The sequence below is a fragment of the Nicotiana sylvestris genome, chromosome 3 (assembly GCF_000393655.2).
Source record: "Nicotiana sylvestris chromosome 3, ASM39365v2, whole genome shotgun sequence".
NCBI classification, from domain to species: Eukaryota; Viridiplantae; Streptophyta; class Magnoliopsida; order Solanales; family Solanaceae; genus Nicotiana; species Nicotiana sylvestris.
Genome location: NC_091059.1, coordinates 162,056,517 through 162,076,987, shown reverse-complemented (window position 1 = coordinate 162,076,987; position 20,471 = coordinate 162,056,517). Strand labels below are relative to the sequence as shown.

Sequence of the window (20,471 nt, the reverse complement as noted above, 5' to 3'; positions counted from 1 at the left end):
TTTCACCCGTAGGTGGTACCAATACTATCCCCAAACCTGCTCCTCTCACGTTAGATGAGCCATCAGTGAATAAAGTCCAAGTTCCTAGGTTGGCTCCATTGAACACCAGTAATTCTCTTTCTGCTTCTAACTATATTCCCTGACTAAAATCAGCCACGAAATCAGCTAATACTTGCGATTTTATAGCAGTTCTAGGTAACCTATTGCCCACGAAATCGTATTCACTTAACTCTATTGCCCACTTAGCTAACCTACCTGATAACTCATGCTTATGTAGTATGTTACGTAAAGGGTAGGTAGTTACCACAACGATAGGATGGCATTGAAAGAAAGGTCTTAACTTCCTAGATGCCATGATTAACGCAATTGCAAGTTTTTCTAACTGAGGATACCTCATTTCTGCATCTAACAAAGATTTACTTACGTAATAGATAGGTGATTGTTTACCTTGCTCTTCTCGGACCAGAACAGCACTTACCACCACCTCCGAAACAGCAAGGTATAGGAGTAGCTTTTCCCCAGCCTTTGGTTTTGCCAATAGAGGCGGATTTGATAAGTACGTTTTCAAATTCCTAAATGCTTGTTGTCATTCCTCATTCCATTCAAAATGATCCTGCTTTTTAAGAGCTGAGAAGAATTTAAAACACTTCTCTGATGATTTAGAGATGAATCTTCCCAAGGCCGCAATCCTCCCTGTTAATCTTTGAACTTCTTTCTTGTTTGAAAGTATGTCAGGAATTTCTTCAATAGCTTTAATCTGTGCAGGATTTACTTCAATTCCACGGTTAGAAACAAGAAAACCCAAAAACTTGCCTGATGCAACGCCAAATGCACATTTTTCGGGATTTAACTTCATATTATATTTACGCAGAATTGAAAATGTGTCAGACAAGTGTGATATGTGATTTTTGAGTGCTGAGTTTTAACAAGCATAACATCTATATATACCTCCATTGTCTTTCCTAAATATTCCTGAAACATTTTGGTAACTAACCTCTGGTACGTTGCACCTGTATTCTTTAGACCAAAGGGCATTACTTTATAACAATAAGTCCCCCTGTCTGTTATGAATGAAGTTTTTTCTTCATCTGCCGGATCTATTTTAATCTGATTATATCCTGAATATGCATCTAGAAAACTTAACAATTCATGACCTGCGATTGCATCAATCAATTGATCTATGTGTGGTAGTGGAAAAGAATCTTTAGGGTAGGCTTTGTTAAGATCTGTATAATCCACACAAACCCGCCACTTACCATTTTTCTTTGGAACCACAACAGTATTAGCTAACCAGTTAGGATACTTTACCTCTCGAATGGAACCAATTTTTAGCAATTTTTGGACTTCTTTTTGAATCACCTGATTCCTGAAAATTCCCTGCTTTCTTTTCTTTTGCTTCACAGGAGGATATGACGGATCTTCATTTAGTTTATGAGTCATCACCTCCGGTGGTATTCCTGTCATATCGGAGTGGGACCAAGCAAAACAGTCCATGTTAGTTTTTAAAAATTCGATTAACTTACCTTTCATTCCTTGGTCAAGATTAGCCCCGACATAGACTTTTTTATCAGGCTACTAAGCAAACAACACGACAGGTTCTAATTCCTCTATCGTTGTTTTGATGTCTTCATTCTCTTCTGGTTCTTGAATGGTATCAGGTCTTGAGTCTACATCTGTTCGCACTTGTTCAGTTGAGGTCTGTGTTGTGGTATCCTCAACTGCCTTCTATGATTGCTATTTGCCTTCATTTCTCGTGCTTGTATCTGCAACGGAATTAATAGCCCTGGATGTATGTTGATTTCCGCGAATTTGACAAATTCCCCATGGCGATAGAAATTTGATAACTTGATGCAAGGTTGAAGGAACAGCATCCATTTCATGGATCCATGGTCTCCCCAGAATCATGTTGTAAGCCATCTCCATGTCTACTACCTGGAACTTTGTATCTTTGACGACCCCTTCAGCAAAAGTGGTGAGTGTTACTTCTCCTTTTATGACGATACTAGAATTATCGAATCCAGATAGAGTATGCGCCTTTGGTATTATTTTCTCTTCAACTTGCATCTCTCGTAATACTCTTAGCAAAATAATGTTCACGGAACTACCTGGATCAATTAAAACTCGTTTCACATTAGTATCAAAAACAATTAGAGATATTACCAGTGCATCGTTATAAGGGGTTAATACGTCGTCAGCATCTGCATCATTGAATGTAATATTGTCTTCTTCTAGAACCTGCCGCACCCGTTTCCCTTGGGTAATAGTTACTTTGGAAACTTTGTTGGCTGCAGTATATGATACACCATTGATGCCTTCACCCCCACTTATGACATTAATAGTTCTTTTGGGAGGGGGGGGGGGGCATTTGAGGCTCCTGCCTGTTTTTCATATAAGCTTGCTTGCCTTTCTCACTGAATAATTCGGTGAGATATCCTTATTTTAATAAATGATCAACCTCACTTTGTAAAAATCTACAATCTGCTGTTTTATGTCTATGGTCATTATGGAACTCACACCAATGGTCAGGGTTGCGCCTGTTTGGATTCGACCTCATTTCCTTTGGCCATCGAACCTTATCTCCCATACTTCTCAAAACGGCTACGAGCTCAGAAGTGCTAATGTTAAAGTTGTAACCTCCAAACCTCGCTTTTGGACTTCTATCATCGTCTCGTGACTCATAATGGTTTCGCTCGTTCCTGAATCTTGATGAGGAACCTGCTTCTCTGTTCCTTGGTTTGCGATCGTGCCTTTGGTCGTCCTGTTTTGATCGTGAGTCTTTTCCCGCAGGTCCCATATAAGGCTCGTACCTATTTTTACCGGACCTTTTGTCAGTCTCTGCCCGTCTCGGACGTATATTTTCTTCTTTTTGAGATCGTGGAACAGTATCTTCCTCAATCCTCAACTTCGTACTATACCTGTTGTAAACATCATTCCACGTTGTAGCTGGGAATTCATGAAGGCTTTCCTTGAGCCTCCTCGTAGCTTCCGAACTTTTTTCATTCAAATTGCTTGTAAAGGCTATAGCTACCCAGTTGTCAGGTACACGCGGCAATGTCATTCTTTCATGTTGAAATCTGTCCACGAACTCTCTAAGCAATTCTGAATCTCCCTGCTTGATTTTGAAAATATCCTCCATTCTTTTTTCCACTTTTTGAGCTCCCGAGTGTGCTTTGATGAAAGACTCTGCAAGCTCAGCGAAAGAATTTATAGAATTTTCAGGTAGAAGAGAATACCATGTTAATGCTCCTTTGGTGAGTGTTTCACCAAATTTCTTGACTAGAACCGATTCAATCTCCTGCTTAGTCAAATCGTTTCCCTTTACACCCGTTGTGAAGGCAGTCACGTGGTCTCGTGGGTTTGTTGTTCCATCATACTTTGGAATATCAGACATTTTGAACTTTTTTGGGATTGGGAGCGGAGCAGCACTTGGCTTCCAGGGTTGTTGTGAATACCTATCCATGTCTACCCCCTTGATTATAGGTGGCACCCCAGATATCTGCTCTATGCGTTCACTTTGCTCCTTGAGCTGTTTCTGCAAGGTTAGTACTAAAGTTTGCAAATCAAAATTAATTGCATTACCTGGTTCTCCCTCCTGTGAGTTATTGGGGGCTCCACCACTGCCTGAGTTAACGAGCCCGGAACGAGGATTTTCTATAGTGTTATTATTTGGAGTTGGTGCGGGTGTTGCAACAGGTAACCGGTTAACAAGTGCCGCAACGGCTCTGTTGACCTGAGCAGTAATTAATTTTTGCAAAGCTTCATCAGCGGCTTCCATGTTTTGAAATTGAGCATACTCGTTTGTTTGAGATTCATCAGGAGAACCCTCGCGAGATTGTCGTGGAGAGTCTTGCGGAGCAGGAACTTGAACGTTGATATTTTGTGGATCTCCCTGACTTTGTTGGTTCTCTTGGTTTCCTTGAGTATTGACATTATTAGTCGACATAGTTGATGCAACAAGGAAGGTTAGGTGAAAAGAAAATAGATTATCAGATTCCCGGTAACGGAACCAATTTGTTTAACCAAAAAATAGAATTTAGGTCAAAGCTAGAATTTAGAAGAACACGAGTTACTGATAATCGAAAGAATGTAGAAATTGGCTTTCAACAATAACAAGATGAGCAGAAGAAAGCAAAGTAAATTAGTATATTCCAATAGTCTTCCCCGTCCTTACAAAAGCATTCTCCCTTTTATAATGGTTTTCTTGGAGATATGTTTATTGTCTTTGTCTTAATAAGACAATTATGAGCAATAAATGACAATAAAAGAAACGTTACTCAATCATTTATATTAAATACAAATTCTCTAACGTACTCAGTATTTAATGTATGTTAAATACTGAATTTGGACTCACATGCGTTGTCAGATTCATTTCCTTGATTCTTCTTGATGTTTGAGCTTTAAATGACTTAAATAGGTACGGGCGCCAAACTATTTGAATAACTATCCGTGCCTCTTTCATCACCTTCTCTCGTATCTGTTGTTGCTCGTGCCTCTTGGCTAATTATAATTCTTTGACCATTTGACTAATCCACGTGTCATGACAAGTCACCTCCAATATGCAAACTTTAATTTTACCCAATACAAGGAGTTAGCTAACAAACTGTGAGAACAGACTCGCTGTCTGCTTTCAACTCCGCATATGCTTCCTTAACGGGTATGTTATATCTGTCATAAAATGGATGACTTAAATGCCTTAAATAAGGTACGGAAACTTTAACTTGAAAAGAAGAAAAGGTACAGTCAACAAGCTATGAAAAATGCAATATATGATACCACTTGTTTCCCATTACTCTTCAAGTAGAAGATCCAATTTCATTATCCGTTTCTGTGGGTTCATTAGCGGATAGCTGAAAAAACAAAACGTTCAGAAAGGAGGCAAAGTAAGATTCTTAAAGATAAAAGTATAAGCAACTATGAAAAATTCACATACCAACTTGCAAAAAAGCATCAAGACAGTTTCTGTTTTTCGAAAAGGTAACTATAAATAGGACAGTTTCTTTGACCTTTGTTTTCTCTTGGGGGGGGGGGGGGAGCTAGCGAGCATTATTTGGGAATCAATACGGCACTAAAATAAGATAAACAAAGTAAATCAAAAGAAATTGAGCACTACGTCTATACACCTCAAGCCATATATCAGTTCTTTAAGGTGAAAAGAAAAGGACATAGTATATCAGAAAATAGTCCACAAAAGAAATTGAGCTCTATGTTTATACACCTCAAGCCATCTATGGTAAGCGATAACTCTCAGGTGATGAAAATATAAAGAAACCTCTAATCCCCCTGGATTTCACAAAATAAACCTATCTTGCATCTAACAACTGGACTTGAAAAAAAATCCTTAGAGCAGCCAAATTAATCGTCACCGCTGCAAGTACAAATGTACAAGCTGGGCTCACTACTATAGCTAGACCACTGATAGGCAAGCTGTAAAAGTTGGAAAAATCAAAAGTAGCAATTTTCTCTACAATAAATAGCGTTAATGTAACTGACACTTCTTTTAAACAATCTACAACACAGCAAATCGGGAAAGGCAGATGCCTTGCGTTTTCCTATTTTGGTGAAGAATTATGGGGAGATAATCTAAGGAAAAGGACTCACTTTCTTCATGTCTTCAAGAATAGCCACTGCACCCCTTCCATAAAAAAATTAGCTCATCATAAAATGCAGATAACATGTTGAGCAAATTGAGGAAGAGAGAGATTCTCCAAGAACCTACAGTTGAACCACAATCACCATCACCGACTTGCTATCCACTGAAAGTATCCCTGATATTTAATTGTGCTAGACAATACCTTGGCTCTGATACCAATTGTTGCGGAAGCCAAATGTATATAGTGTGAATAAGTCACAACTACTATACCAAAAATTATGACAGCCACCAAATAATAAATAAGACAATAAAACAACAATAAAGGAAACACCAGAATTTACGAGGTTCGGCTAATTTTGCCTACTCCTCGGACACAACCAATATTTTATTCCACTCCAAAAATACAAGTGAAATAATACTAAAGAGAGAAGATACAAATGCCTTAAACAGATGAGAAGGCAAATGAGAGGTGTGTTTCAATCCTAAACATTAGGCCTTCTTTTATAGGGAAAAAATCCCCCCAAACTTAACTCCCAACCAATGTGGGACTTTGGCATTTTGCCAAACTTCAACAAATCTCCACCTTGGCAAAATTCCACATTTTCAATTCTCTCTCAATAACAAATTTTGGTTGTGTCTTCATCTTCAATCTTCAGTGTTCAACAATGTTGATCAAATCCAAACAATGTTGAAACTTGACCGCAGTCACCACCTTTGTCAGCATATCAGCAGGATTCTCTGTAGTATGAATTTTCTTCACCGTGACTCCACCTTCTTCTATGATTTCTCGTACGAAATGATACCGAACATCAATGTGCTTCGTCCTTGCATGATAAACTTGGTTCTTCGCTAATTGAATAGCACTTTGACTATCACAAAAAATTGTGATACCTTTTTGTTCAACACCAAGCTCCTTTAGCAATCCTTGAAGCCAAATTGCCTCTTTCACAGCATCTGTAATAGCCATGTACTCTGCCTCTGTTGTAGACAAAGCAACTGTTGACTGCAAAGTAGACTTCCAACTAACTGGTGCCTTTGCAAAAGTAAACACATAACCAGTAGTTGATCTTCGTTTGTCCATATCACCCGCAAAATCTGAGTCACAATATCCAACTACAAACTGATTGTCTTCCTGCTCAAAAACTAACCCGACATCTACAGTATTATGAATATACCGTAGAATCCACTTCACAGCTTGCCAATGCTCCTTCCCTGGATTGTGCATATATCTGCTAATAACTCCAACAGCTTGTGAAATGTCAGGCCTTGTGCAAACCATTGCATACATCAAGCTACCAACAGCATTTGCGTATGGTACCTTTGACATATACTCTCGTTCAGCTTCATCCATTGGCGACATAGTAGTACTTAGCTTAAAATGGGAAGCAAGTGGAGTACTAACTGGCTTAGTCTTGTCATCTATGCCAAAACGTTGAAGTACTCTCTTCAAATATTCCTTTTGAGATAAACAGAGTTTCTTTGAACGTCTATCTCTAATTATCTCCATGCCAAGAATTTTCTTTGCCTCACCCAAATCCTTCATCTCGAACTCCTTCTTCAGTTGAATCTTCAACTTATCAATTTCTTCCGAATTCTTGGAAGCTATCAACATATCATCAACATATAGGAGAAGATATACAAAGGAACCATCTTTAAGCTTGTGCAAATACACACAATGATCGTATTTGCTTCTCTTGTACCCTTGCCGCAACATAAACTCGTCAAATCGCTTGTACCATTGTCTAGAAGATTGTTTCAATCCGTACAACGATTTTTCAAGTTTGCACACCATATTTTCTTTTCCAGCAACTTTGAATCCTTCTGGCTGAGTCATGTAGATTTCCTCCTCCAAGTTTCCATGTAAAAACGCAGTTTTTACATCCATCTGAACTAGTTCCAAATCCAATTGTGCTACCAAAGCCAACATAATTCTAATGGAGGAATGTTTTACAACTGGAGAAAACACTTCATTGTAATCAATTCCCTCCTTTTGAGCATATCCTTTGGCCACCAATCTTGCTTTGTAGCGAACATCTACTTGGTTAGGAAATCCTTCCTTCTTTGCAAATACCCATTTGCACCCAATTGCTTTCTTTCCCTTCGGGAGATTGGCCAATCTCCATGTATGATTCTGATGAAGGGACTGTATTTCATCATTCATGGCAATCCTCCACTTATCTTCTTCTGAACTTTGGACAGCGTCTTTGTAAGTAGTAGGAACATCATCAGCTACAATTGAGGTTGCACAAGCAACCGTCTCTATGAGACGAACAGGTTTCGTTATTGTTCTTTTTGGCCTGCTGGTTGCTATTGATTCAAGTTGTTGTTGAGATTCCTGAGTTGGAATCTCCTCTACTGGCTCTCCTTCCAGAGGGTAATTTTCATTTGTTTCCTCCTCTGCTTCTTGTGTAGGAAAAATAAATTTTCCCTCAAACTCCACCTGCTTAGAAGCACCTTCATTTTGTTTGGTATCTTCTGTTACCTTATTTACCATAGCAAATTCATCAAAGGTAACATCTCTGCTGAACATTACTTTCTTTGTCATAGGACACCATAAGCGATATCCTTTGACTCCAGAAGTAATTCCCATAAAAATAGCCTTCTTTGCCCTTGGATCCAATTTTGACTCCGTCACATGATAATATGCAGTTGAGCCAAACACGTGCAAAGAGTTATAATCTACAGCAGGTTTTCCGTACCATTTTTCAAATGGTGTTTTGCCATCAATAGCAGCAGATGGTAGACGATTAATGAGGTGGCATGCATATGTAATTGCCTCAGCCCAAAATTCTTTGCCCAAGCCAGCATTGGACAACATACACCGTACCTTCTCCAGCAAGGTCCGGTTCATACGTTCTGCCACTCCATTCTGTTGTGGTGTATGTCTAACAGTGAAGTGTCGGATGATGCCATCATTTTCACAGACCTTATTGAAATGATCATTTTTGTATTCACCTCCATTGTCTGTGCGAATACACTTGATTCTCCTGCCTGTCTGATTCTCCACCATCATCTTCCATTTGAGAAAAATTCCCAACACTTCATCTTTGCTCTTCATTGTATACACCCATACTCTTCGGGAAAAATCATCAACAAAGGTTACAAAATAGTGCTTCCCACCCAATGAAGGTGTTTTGGAAGGACCCCAAACATCAGAGTGTACATAATCCAAAATGCCTTTAGTATTATGGATCGCTGTACCAAATTTAACCCTTGTCTGTTTCCCTTTAACACAATGCTCACAAAACTCCAAGTTGCAAGCCTTTACTCCTTTTAACAATCCTTGATCTGATAGAGTTTTCAAGGATTTTCCTCCAGCATGTCCCAAGCGCATGTGCCATAGCTTGGTTGCTTCTGCCTCTTTGTCGTCACTGGATGTTACTGTCGCTGTCCCAATAACTGTACTGCCACGATAGCGGTACATATTATTATTCTTCCGATTAGCCTTCATTACCACTAGTGCACCGGAGCATACTCTCATCACTCCATTTTCTGCAATGATTTTGAACCCTTTTGATTCTAGGGCTCCCACAGAGATGAGATTCTTCTTCAAATCCGGTACATATCGAACATCTATCAATGTTCTGATCATTCCATCATGGTTCCTTAATCGTATTGAACCAATGCCATATGAGGTAAGAGGGCTGTTATCCGCTGTGTGGATGACTCCATATTCTCCTTCTTGAAATTCCACGAACCAGTCCCTGTTGGGACACATATGATAGCTACAAGCCGAGTCCATCAACCATATGTCTGATGATGTTGATGACTCTGTTGTAACTAATGAGAAGTCTGAATCATCACAATCAGCTACATTTGAATCCATAATAGCCTTTCCATTGTTATGTTTGGCCTTATTCTTCAACTTCGGACAGTCTTTCTTCCAGTGCCCTTTTTCTCGACAAAAGGCACATTCATCTTTGCTGGGTCTGGATCTTGACTTGGATCTTCCCTTCTTTGTCCTCGTTTGATTTTGAGGATGACCCCTCACAAACAGTGCTTCTCCTTCTCCGCCCTTCTGTTTTTCTCGCTTTCTTTGTTCATAGCTGTACAAAGCTGAACAAACTTCTCTGAGAGAAATTTCGTCATTTCCATGGAGTAGAGTAGTTTCAAGGTGCTCGTACTCATCAGGAAGTGACGCCAACAACATTAAGGCCAAGTCACCATCATCATAAGTTGTATCCATATTTTGCAAATCTGTGACCAACTTATTGAAACTGGTGATATGTTCATTCATCGTGGTACCAGGAACATAGGTGAAGTGAAACAGTCTCTTCTTCATGTACAATTTATTTTGACTGTTTTTCTTCAAAAATTTATCCTCCAGTGCTTTCCATAATTTACTTGCAGAAGTTTCCTTTGTGTATGGATATTTCTGCTCTCTAGCAAGGTAGGATCGAATGGTACCGCAAGCAACACGGTTGATAATTCTCCAATCTTCTTCTCCAATAACATCTGGTTTCTTTTCTTCAATGGCCAGATCTAGCCCTTGTTGAAAAAGGACATCTAGAACCTCGCCTTGCCACATCCCAAAATGTCCGGACCCGTCAAAAATTTCTACCGCAAATTTCGCATTTGACACAATTCTTGTCATAAGCGAAGATGCCAATGATGACGTATTGTTGACACTTGATGTAGATTCTTCTTGTTTATTGTCTCCCATATTTGACACAAATATTATTTAATAGCTGACGACACAAATCAAGATTATTTCCTTTCTGATGTAGAAGATCAGACTAAGCTGCAACTACAGAGCATACTCAGACAGAACCTTGACTCAGTTACCAAGATAAATCTTTTCTGATGTGGAAGATCAGACTATGCTGCAACCACAGAGCATACTTAGACAGTACCTTGGCTCTGATACCAATTGTTGCGGAAGCCAAATGTATATAGTGTGAATAAGTCACAACTACTATACCAAAAATTATGACAGCCACCAAATAATAAATAAGACAATAAAACAACAATAAAGGAAACACCAGAATTTACGAGGTTCGGCTAATTTTGCCTACTCCTCGGACACAACCAATATTTTATTCCACTCCAAAAATACAAGTGAAATAATACTAAAGAGAGAAGATACAAATGTCTTAAACAGATGAGAAGGCAAATGAGAGGTGTGTTTCAATCCTAAACATTAGGCCTTCTTTTATAGGGGAAAAATCCCCCCAAACTTAACTCCCAACCAATGTGGGACTTTGGCATTTTGCCAAACTTCAACAGACCAGACAGCTCAATTGTTGGGGCCAACTTGATTTCTGTTAAAAAGAGGCAGTAGATAGCAGCATTGAGAATAATTTTATGGTTATGTGAAGTTCTAATATAACCAGTGTTATTGCAACCCGTAAATCATTACTCCATCCTGCCCTTTTTATTTGTGTTTAAGATTTTGCCTATTAAAAACACCCACAGACCATCAATACATCAGTGTTATAACTGTGACAGTCTCCTTGCAGATACATTTTTATGGAAAGTTTGGTCCACCCCAACAAAGCAAAAGGAGACAAAGCGCTATTATCTTTTCTTTCCTCCTCCCATCCAATTGCAACACTTAAAAACAATCTAAAGCCCGCTATGAACTCTGCCACCCTCACTTCCTTCCCTGTTGCCATCACTACCTTTCCCATATGACTTGTTCCTTCTTGCTCCCAATAGTAAGTGGGGCAAATTTTATTTTTTCTTCAGGAAATGATTCTTGGGAATTGATGTAGAGTATTGTCTCTTAGAAAATCCACCACTAGGCTCAATCAAAAATGACTAGTGATGCTTAGCCAAGAGGAGGAAGATTCAAATTTAAAGTTTAGGCAAATATGGTAAAGCACATCCTCAGGCGGATTCGTTGCTTCAAGCCATAAGATTTGAATCATTTGTCAGATCTTGCACACTCAGGACTAGTAAGAAGTTATGTTGAAATTCTGCTTGTGTCCTTAACAGGAGTTCACGAACTAACAAGCTGAAGAAAATGAATACATAATCTAAAGAAATTACATAAACTGATATACATTGATCACTTGTTTTGCAAATGATTTTGCTTCCTATTCAAGACATGCAACCCCTTCATTTTTTTTTATGTTTTCCGGAGGAAAAAAGACAAAGAAGAAAAAAAACATGTTGGAATCCATGAGATTTTCCACTTGCATAATACAACCTTAAAAACCTTATTAAAGTTTGATTTTGATGTCTCAGCCAAAGATACATGTTCCTCCATAGGAAGATAATCTACACAAGTGGAAAAGAAACCATCTTCTGTCTATGCAAAATAATACAGAACAAAGTCAACCTTTGTAACGTTCCATATTGGCAATCAAAACTGACTTGGTTCCACCACCCATCTTTGGATAAAACTGAGATCTCATTGCCTACGAAATTAGAAAATTGGGTTTCTATCTTTGTTCATGTTGAGGCTGAGCAAGCAAGCACAGTTGAAAAACATAAACCTTTCATGTTCATCATTTAGAAGATGGCAGATTGACTTCTCATTTTTCAATTTTTTCTGCTCGTTTAGGGTGAATAAGCCAACACAATTATCTTGGAGGTGGTGAAACACAATTAACATGCACCACAATACTGACAAATGAACATTGTGAACGGGTATTGTCCAAGCCAAACCTCTTTGGCCGCTAATGGCTCTAGGAAGTGGTAAAGCTTCATTACTGACAATTATCATCTAGAATGCAAAGACAATTCATATAATATCACACAGTGCACGCTATCTTTCAGTTTCTGAAGGACTAACTAGCTACTACAGTTATAGTTAAAAACTAACAACTCTAAATGAGTTACAAAAATAAAAAATAAAATAACATCTAATTGATACCTCTACTTTACAACCTTTGGATTTTTCTTCCTCAAACAAACCAAAATTCAATATATCACCATTCACCAGTATAAGTCTATAAAGGAGTAAAGGACATCGGTACCATGGACTGTCAGCAACTGGTCCCAGTCACATCTCATGACTTTAGATGACCAGAAATTATGGTTTGGTGACTTTCCAAATTTAGCAACACATTCTAATTATTTATTTTAAATGTAAAATACTATAAGTTCAAAGTAAAAATAGTATTCTGTGAATACTTATCAAAAGAAATTGATCATTGTGAAATTTTTAAGGGAAAGATAATTAGGAGGAATAAAATGTAGAGATAGTAAGCTACAGATTAAAAACAGTGAACTGTAATTGCGAGACCAACATAGCCCTGTGATAAGTAAGGTTTCTAGTAAGACCATGAAGGTTATGTTTCAACTCTTACGGCTTACCAAGTTACTCTGCTCGGGTAGAGACTCCGATTGGTAGTATAGTAAATGTATCAGTGATCCACTACTTCTCATGTCACAGTGCAAGATGGTTTTACGTGTACAGGTAACACTGTAAAAACGAAAGTCAAGAGTTAGACAAGGAGATTAAGATTCATTATACCTTCACAATCAGATGGCAATCCATGGGACCTGTAACAGCTCTTATACCCTAAAGTTTAATCAGGTTAGTTAGGCACCAACAAAGAAAAACAAGTAGGCTGTTGTGCCAATCAAACAGGTAATCATACATCAAGAATTGAGTCAACATTTGAAGGGGCAGAAACATCAGTACAGATAGCTGCAATCAGCATCCATTTTCCCAAACAAATCCAGCACCGGCAGGTTCATGGCCATTTTCACCACCTAAATTAGAAAATTTTCAAGACGCAATGTTAAACTGGACTTGGGTTAGAACCAGATTCCGAGGTTATGTGCCAAATTTGGGTTAGAGATTCCTGAGCTACTGTTTAGTCACGCATATTCCTGAATAATTATTCATAAGAACTAATGGACTCCTTAAAAGCTTATTTAGTTATAAGTGGAATCACTAGCAGAAACTTCACTCAGGTGAGGCGAGAAAGGAATGCACAAAGGGGCACTGGGCAACTCATGAAATGCAATTTCTAATTTTGCCATTACACAAATTAGAATAATATGTGAAGCTCCATGAGAATATTAATTTAGCGATACTCCTGTTCTAGAATTGAAATAGAGGCATCAGGTATAATCCAAGTTTGCCTGATATGACTGCAACTTTGTTCAAATTTCCATCTGAAATATCAAATATCATCCCACAACCTTAACATGTCTTAGGGCATACAGGAGAAAATGTTACAGTGGATTTCAGAAAACTATCATCTTAGTAAGGCAACAGGATAAATAAAAACAGCGAACAAATTGACAACCTAAAACAAATAATATAAGTGCTTCCTCTGTAATAGATTAAGTTTTTATCACACAATTCAACACGACATGTCGACATTGATATCAAGATAGGCAGACATCCTAAGTCCAACTCTCAAACCCATCAACAGAAATGTTTCCACATGATTGATTCAAGAAAAATAATTAAACCACACATGTGAGAGGATGTGTTTACAACCTAAAATAAATAAACGTCCCTTCTTTTTAATAGTTAAACTTTGAAATGAGAGGATCACACAATTCATCAAACGAAATCACTAAAAATGGATCACCTCAGGAAAACGAGCTGGATATGGCAAACCGCGGCAAAACTTGGCAGAACTCTGACTGTCACAACATCTGCAATCACTTCACTTTAATAACTATAGCATATGAAATTTTATTTAAAAACTGCATTGCATGACATAAGCTTCACAAATACCTACATAAATTTATGCACAATACAATAAATTACAAAGGCACTAATCTTATAAATGCTATGAGGAAGCATATAGATATTCCTTAGTTGGCCAACATTTGAAATTGTTTCCGAGTTAGAACATTTCATTATCTTCCGGTTTCTAAATGCTCCTAAGGTTTTGCACCACATAGAAAAGGAGTCGTTCTAGTAAATTACCTAAAAGTACTTTTACTATATGCACAGTCTGTTCTTCACTCTCCGGTGCCGGCGATGAAAACAATAATGTCAGATTTTTCTCTTCTTTACCTTTTATTTACGGCATACTCAAACGAGTCAATCATCCAAGGAGAAAGGCGATGCATGCAAAAATTAGGATATCTTAGCTCGAATTCGAACGAAATAGAGTTAGCTAACGAAAATGGAGGGCAAGAGAGGAAGGGATTATTCAGGGTTACTGTCGAATTGATAAATTCAGTTAGCTTCCAATCCAGATCTGAAGAGTGAAAGATGAAGACGAGAGAAGAAGAACGGAGAAAATGGAAATATTACTATTCCATTGAGAAAGTATACTATACAACACCTACAACTTCCCAACTAACATATATTTATGCTAACTAATCTTTAACTCAACTATAGTTACCAATATGTACTCTAGTTAGCTAGCTATGGTTGATAAATAACAACTAACTAGCACTACCCTGTATCAATACATTTCTCAACACCCACTCAAGCTAGGTCTAAGGAAAATGTTCTTTAGGCCTAACTTGGATAACAAATGGTCATGCTGAATACAACTTAGCTCAGCAGAGGGCAAATACACAGTCTCAACCAATCCCTGTTGTACCTTCTCACGAATGAAATGACAATCAATATCAATGTGCTTGGTACGTTCGTGGAATACTAGATTCGCAGCAATTTGCATTGCAGATTTACTGTCACAATAGAGTGGGATAGGCAAAGTGAGAGAGACTCCTAACTCATTGAACAGACCAACCAACCACACTATCTCTACCACAGTCGACGCCAGACTCCTATACTTCGCTTCAGCTGAACTACGAGAGATAGTATTTTGCTTCTTGGATTTCCAGGATATGAGAGAATCACCAAGCGTGAGCATATAGCCAGTCACTGACTTCCTCGTATTTGGGCAAGAAGCCCAATCAGCATCACAATAAGCGTGCAACTTGGTAGAACCATTAGATGACATAAGGATCCCCAGACCAGGATTCTTTTTCAAGTATCTAATTACTCTTAAGGCAGCCTCAAGATGCGATGTCTTAGGAGCATGCATGAATTGACTCAAACATTGCACATCAAATGAAATATCCGGCCTAGTAATAGTTAGGTAGAGTAACCTACCAATCAACCTCTAATAAGCTCCATGATCAGCAAGTAAAGTATCATTGGTAAGTCCAAATTGATGATCAAATTCAGCTGTAGTTAACTTCTGATTCACCTCAACAGGTGCCCCTACAGGTTTTGCCCATGTCAAGCCAGCATCAGAGATAAGCTCGATAGAATACTTCCTCTGATATAACAGAATCCCTTCCTTACTCCTCGCATACTCAATGCCCAAAAATTACTTGAGCTCCCCCAAGTCTTTGATTTTGAAGTTTTGATGAAGTGCAACTTTAGTGTCTGATATAAGAACAACATCATCTCCCGTGACGGGAAGCTTGCTTAAGCCCATAAAGAGACTTATGTAGTCGATAGACTTGAGTCTTTCCTGCTGAATATGAGAAACCCTGAGGTAGATCCATATAGACTTCCTCTTCCAAATCTCCTTGCAAGAAAGTATTATATACATTCATTTGGTGTAAAACCCAACCTTTTGCAACTGCAATAGCAATCACAGACCTAACTGTGACAATTTTCACTACAGGTGAGAATGTCTCTTGATAATCCAAGCCTTCCTTCTGACTATACCTTTTTGCCACCAAGCGAGCCTTGAATCTTTCTATATCTCCAGAAGCTGTGTATTTGATCTTGTAGACCCATTTACAACCAATTGCCTTCTTGCCATGAGGTAGTGTTACTACTTCCCATGTGTGATTATCTTCTAGAGCTTGAATCTCTGATTTCATAACTTCAATCCACCTCATATCTTTGGTTACTTCATAAAAGGATGTAGGTTCAGTCTCTGAAGAAACCTTAGCAACATAGGCTTGGTATTTGGCTGAAAGGCTATCATAATATATGACATCACTGATTGGATACAGACAATAACTTGCAGAACTTGACCTTCCTTGAGGTCTAATGTAGTCTTTGAGTCAAATAGGGGGTTTAGTGGTCCTGCCAGACCTTCTCTGATCACAAGCAATGGGTGGTCCACTTTGTCTAATATTAGATGGCACAGAAGCCTCATCTTTAACAACTGGTGCATGTATCTCTGGAACAACAGTTGCATTTTCTTCTACATTGCTGGCATTGTTGGGAATAGAGGATGAAGTTGCATGTATTTCATGTGCAGGAGCATCAGCTGCTGTGTAAATGTGAGTGTTGCCAAGCTCCTCAACACCCCTGCTATCAATAGGTGACAATAGACAATCATTATTGATTATGGAAGTTGACTGAGAGTGCACTCTGAAATCTTCAGCATTATATTGGAATGGATACACATCTTCATGGAAGACTACATCCCTGCTCACAAATATAGACCTCTGCTCAATTTTGTATAACTTGTAGCCCTTTTGTGTAGGAGCATACCCCAGAAATACACCTTATTGCACGAGGACCAAACTTGTCTCCTTTCACTAAATTAGTAGCAAAGCATAGACATCCTAGAACCCTCATGTGAGATATAGAAGCTTGTCTTCCAAACAATACTTCAAATGGTGATCTGTTGTGCAAAACAATGGAGGGTATTCTATTGATGATGTACACTGCTGCCTCCACACATTCCCCCCAGAATCGAATAGGCAAATGACCTTGAAACCTTATAGCCCTTGCTGTCTCCAATATATGTTTATGTCTTCGTTCCACCACTCTATTTTGTTGTGGAGTGTATGGACAAGAGCTTTGATGCACAATGCCATGCACTGAGAATAACTCATTGCAACTCTAATTAAAGAACTCTGTCCCATTATCAGATCTAAAGCATTTTATCATCTTCCTAAACTGTGTCCTGACCATAATAATGAAGTGCTTGAGTACTGCAATTACATCAGATTTAAGATGCAATAAAAAAACTCAGGTCCATCTGGAGCAATCGTCTACAATTGTGAGAAAAAACCTTTTTCCATTATGAGTTAAGGCTTTGTAAGGGCCCCATATATCCATATGCAGTAAATCAAAACAATCTACTACTCTAGTAGTACTTATGGGAAATAGAATCCTATCTTGTCTTGCCAATGGACAAATGTCACAATGGCTTATTGTAGTACTATCACTACCAGTGAAATTAGGTAACTTCTTAATGACTAGAAATGGAACATGTCCCAGCCTCTTATGCCACAGTTCAGTATCAGCTCTTACTACTACAAAAGACTTAGCTGGACTTGATAATAGGCTAGATTTATGTAATTTGGCGATTGTTTATGCCCTAGCTTAATTATGTTTCAATGTTATAATATAATTAAATGATGAAAAATGGGTTCTAATTGTGAATGTCACGCGTTGCAGGAGTAAGGAGCTTGTATGAGGCCTTAAAGCTGTGATTGGAGCTACATTGAAGCAAGAAACAAAACCCCTAGGAGCTGAGTACGCAAGAAGACGAGACAAAAGAATAGTTAAAATGAAGGTCTGCACTAGCGTGACCGCACTAGACCAAATGGTCGAGGCAGAATGATAGAGCATTAGCGCGCCCACTAGCGCGGCCGCACTAGCCCAGTTCCGAAATATTAATTTTCAGGGGTAAACTTGAAAGTCTAAGGAAAAAATTCACTTAACCTATAGAAGGTCAAGCTCGCCCAAAGGGGGATTATGCAGTTTTTGATAGCTTAGTGCAAGAAAAGGAGAGGCAAGAGGCAGGGAGGAGGATTCAACATCAAGTTCTTCATTTCTTCCTTTTGTTTTTATGATTTGTGATGAATTTGATTATTGTTATGATGAACACTAGTATGAGTAGCTAAATATTTATTCTAAGGTTTGATGGAACCTATTGAAGTATGAACTTCTTGATTATGTTAATATAGTTTGCCTTTTTAATCTCTATTTGTTCAACTACATGCTTGTTGTAGTTAATTGACAGGATCCTCAATTAGCTATGCCTATTTAATGTGCATAACTCGGGAGAGAGTGCATATTTAGGTAATTGTTGAACAATACCACTCCCAAAATATATAAGAGATCAATAATTGCGGGTTTAAAGGCGGGATTAGGAATAACGAAGCCTTGGGTGTAATCTAAAGTGAGCTGTAATAAACAAAGCCAGCTAGCGTATCTCGGGAGAGTGCGTCTAGTAAATTATCGTGATTACTCGGGAGAGATTTAAGGTAAGAGGAGTGCTCATGATTGATAGAGATGATATGGTGATTCTATGTGAAGCATAACCGGAAGAGATTCCATCAATAGGGGAAATCATAGCCTTAGAACCTTCTCTTAATTGTTACAACCAAATCATAGTTAGTTTTAAGCTGTTTAATTACATTCATTCTTAGTTAGTAGAGATACCATCAATTGTTATTGACAACGTTTGGGAAGTTGATTTCGTAGAGTTTAGTACGTTTAACGAAAGTAATTGATAGGTTAATTCCTTGTGGGTTCGACTATGGGCTAAATACTCAGATTATATTTGCAACGTCCGCGTGTCCTTTTTATAAGACATAGTTGGGCGTGGTCAAATTTTGGCGCTGTTATTGGGGAACTTTAACGGTGTTATCAATTACAATTGAAAGAAGTACAAAAATTCTTAGTGTAGTCAATTTTCTCTATACCCAATCTTTACATTGAAATTTTAACGTTTGTTGACTTGGTTGTACAGGTGCATGCCTAGAAACTCATCGAAAACTGGTGAAGTATTTGAAGCATTATCAGATCCGGAGAAAGTTTTCAAGGCCTTGAACCAGGCCAACCGGAAAAACAAACAACAACAAATAACTGAACACTTCGAGACAGAAATGGGAGATCACGAAGAGAACCCAGTTGTACCAATAGCGCCAGTGGCACCTCTTGTGCCAGAGGCAACTCTCTATGACTGGGCACAACCCACAGCTGAAAATCTGGCCACCTCGATTTTTGTCCCGCAGATACAGGCTGAATCATTCCAAATCACGAATAACATGTTGCACTTGTTGCAAAACAAGGGACTATTTTTGGGGTCATAAGTCAAAGATCCTCAACAGCTTTTGAAGAATTTCCTATCAATCTGCAAAACCCAAAGGCATCCCAACGTAACTCCGGAAGCAATCATGCTGTTATTGTTTCCATTCTCAGTGGCAGGAGCTGCCCAGACCTGGCTAAATTCACTCCCCATAAATCCATAACAACTTGGGAGGAGTTAGTCAAGTAATTCGTGAACAAGTTCCACCCACCCAACAAAACCACTCAACAAATTGATGAAATTTTGAGTTTTAAACAGAGACCAATGGAAACACTGCATGAAACATAGGAACGATTCAAGGGGATGCTGGTTATATGTCCGCACCATGGTATTCCTGATCTGATGTTGGGGCAGCGGTTTTACATGGGATTGTCAGATAGCGTGAAGAACATTGTTGATACTTCAACTGGCGGAGCATTTTTGAGCAAAACATGGAGAGAAGGCCAGAGTTTGCTTGACAAGATGGCACAGAATTCAGGATGGATAACCAGGAATGCACATATCACTCCAGTGGTGCACTCAGTGCCCTTAGATCCATCCAACTCTATGGCTGAAAATATGGCCACCTTATTGACACAGATGAGCATACTCACCAAAAAGGTGGAAGAGTCAGGGCAGAAGCAGCAGGTACACATTGTAGATACTACCAATGGGGGCTTGTGCACATCGTGCATTAGTCAGCCAATTAGTAACCAGTGGAATGCAGAACATGATCATCATCACTACCTTGAAGACATGAATTATGTGTCGAATTATGGAGGCCAGAGACTGGGTGATCAGAATTGGGGCCAGCAGAATCAGCAGTACAAGACAGCCCAACCACAGTTCAACAATGGGAACATGGGAGGTATGAGACCCCCTAACAATATGGCACCTTACCCAAGGACACAAGGATATAATAATCAGAATCAACAACAGGGATATCACCCTCCTCATCATCAGCAGCATGGTAGAAGGCAAGAAGATGGGTTTGCTAGACTTGAAGCAATGATGCA

The 20,471-nt window shown here is 38.8% G+C and overlaps 1 protein-coding gene, 1 long non-coding RNA gene and 1 other non-coding gene across 5 annotated transcripts; all 3 read right to left on the bottom strand.

The window, feature by feature from the left end:
- Positions 1 to 586: 586 nt before the first annotated feature.
- Positions 587 to 3,943, bottom strand: LOC138888266 (uncharacterized). Its single transcript, XM_070170097.1, has 6 exons — positions 3,087 to 3,943; positions 2,476 to 2,915; positions 1,933 to 2,312; positions 1,524 to 1,572; positions 1,360 to 1,457; positions 587 to 757 (listed from the first exon to the last, which is right to left on the bottom strand). Exons 1-6 carry the CDS (start codon positions 3,941 to 3,943, stop codon positions 587 to 589), a joined length of 1,995 nt encoding a protein of 664 aa, XP_070026198.1.
- Positions 3,944 to 4,124: 181 nt separating this feature from the next.
- On the bottom strand, positions 4,125 to 14,770 carry LOC104236145 (uncharacterized). 3 transcript variants are annotated; one of them, XR_011406227.1, is made up of 6 exons: positions 14,433 to 14,770; positions 14,089 to 14,155; positions 12,854 to 12,962; positions 5,599 to 5,712; positions 4,774 to 4,847; positions 4,125 to 4,665 (listed from the first exon to the last, which is right to left on the bottom strand). It is a non-coding gene; the product is annotated as an uncharacterized lncRNA (long non-coding RNA). The 3 variants fall into 3 exon arrangements; XR_011406226.1 differs by lacking the exon at positions 5,599 to 5,712; XR_011406228.1 differs by lacking the exon at positions 5,599 to 5,712 and having other exon boundaries at positions 14,523 to 14,770.
- A 4,931-nt stretch (positions 14,771 to 19,701) lies between these two features.
- On the bottom strand, positions 19,702 to 19,808 carry LOC138888815 (small nucleolar RNA R71). The gene has a single exon (XR_011406394.1). It is a non-coding gene; the product is annotated as a small nucleolar RNA R71 (small nucleolar RNA).
- Positions 19,809 to 20,471: the final 663 nt, after the last annotated feature.

Bases quoted from the DNA above. Each gene is read 5' to 3' on its own strand.
- LOC138888266 (XM_070170097.1), bottom strand. From the start codon at position 3,943: ATGTCGACTAATAATGTCAATACTCAAGGAAACCAAGAGAACCAACAA. The intron at 2,313-2,475 runs GTAGATTTTTAC...GTGGGGGTGAAG, and splicing joins TAGACATAAAACAGCAGATT to GCATCAATGGTGTATCATAT. The intron at 1,458-1,523 runs GTAAGTTAATCG...CCGATATGACAG, and splicing joins TCTTGACCAAGGAATGAAAG to GAATACCACCGGAGGTGATG.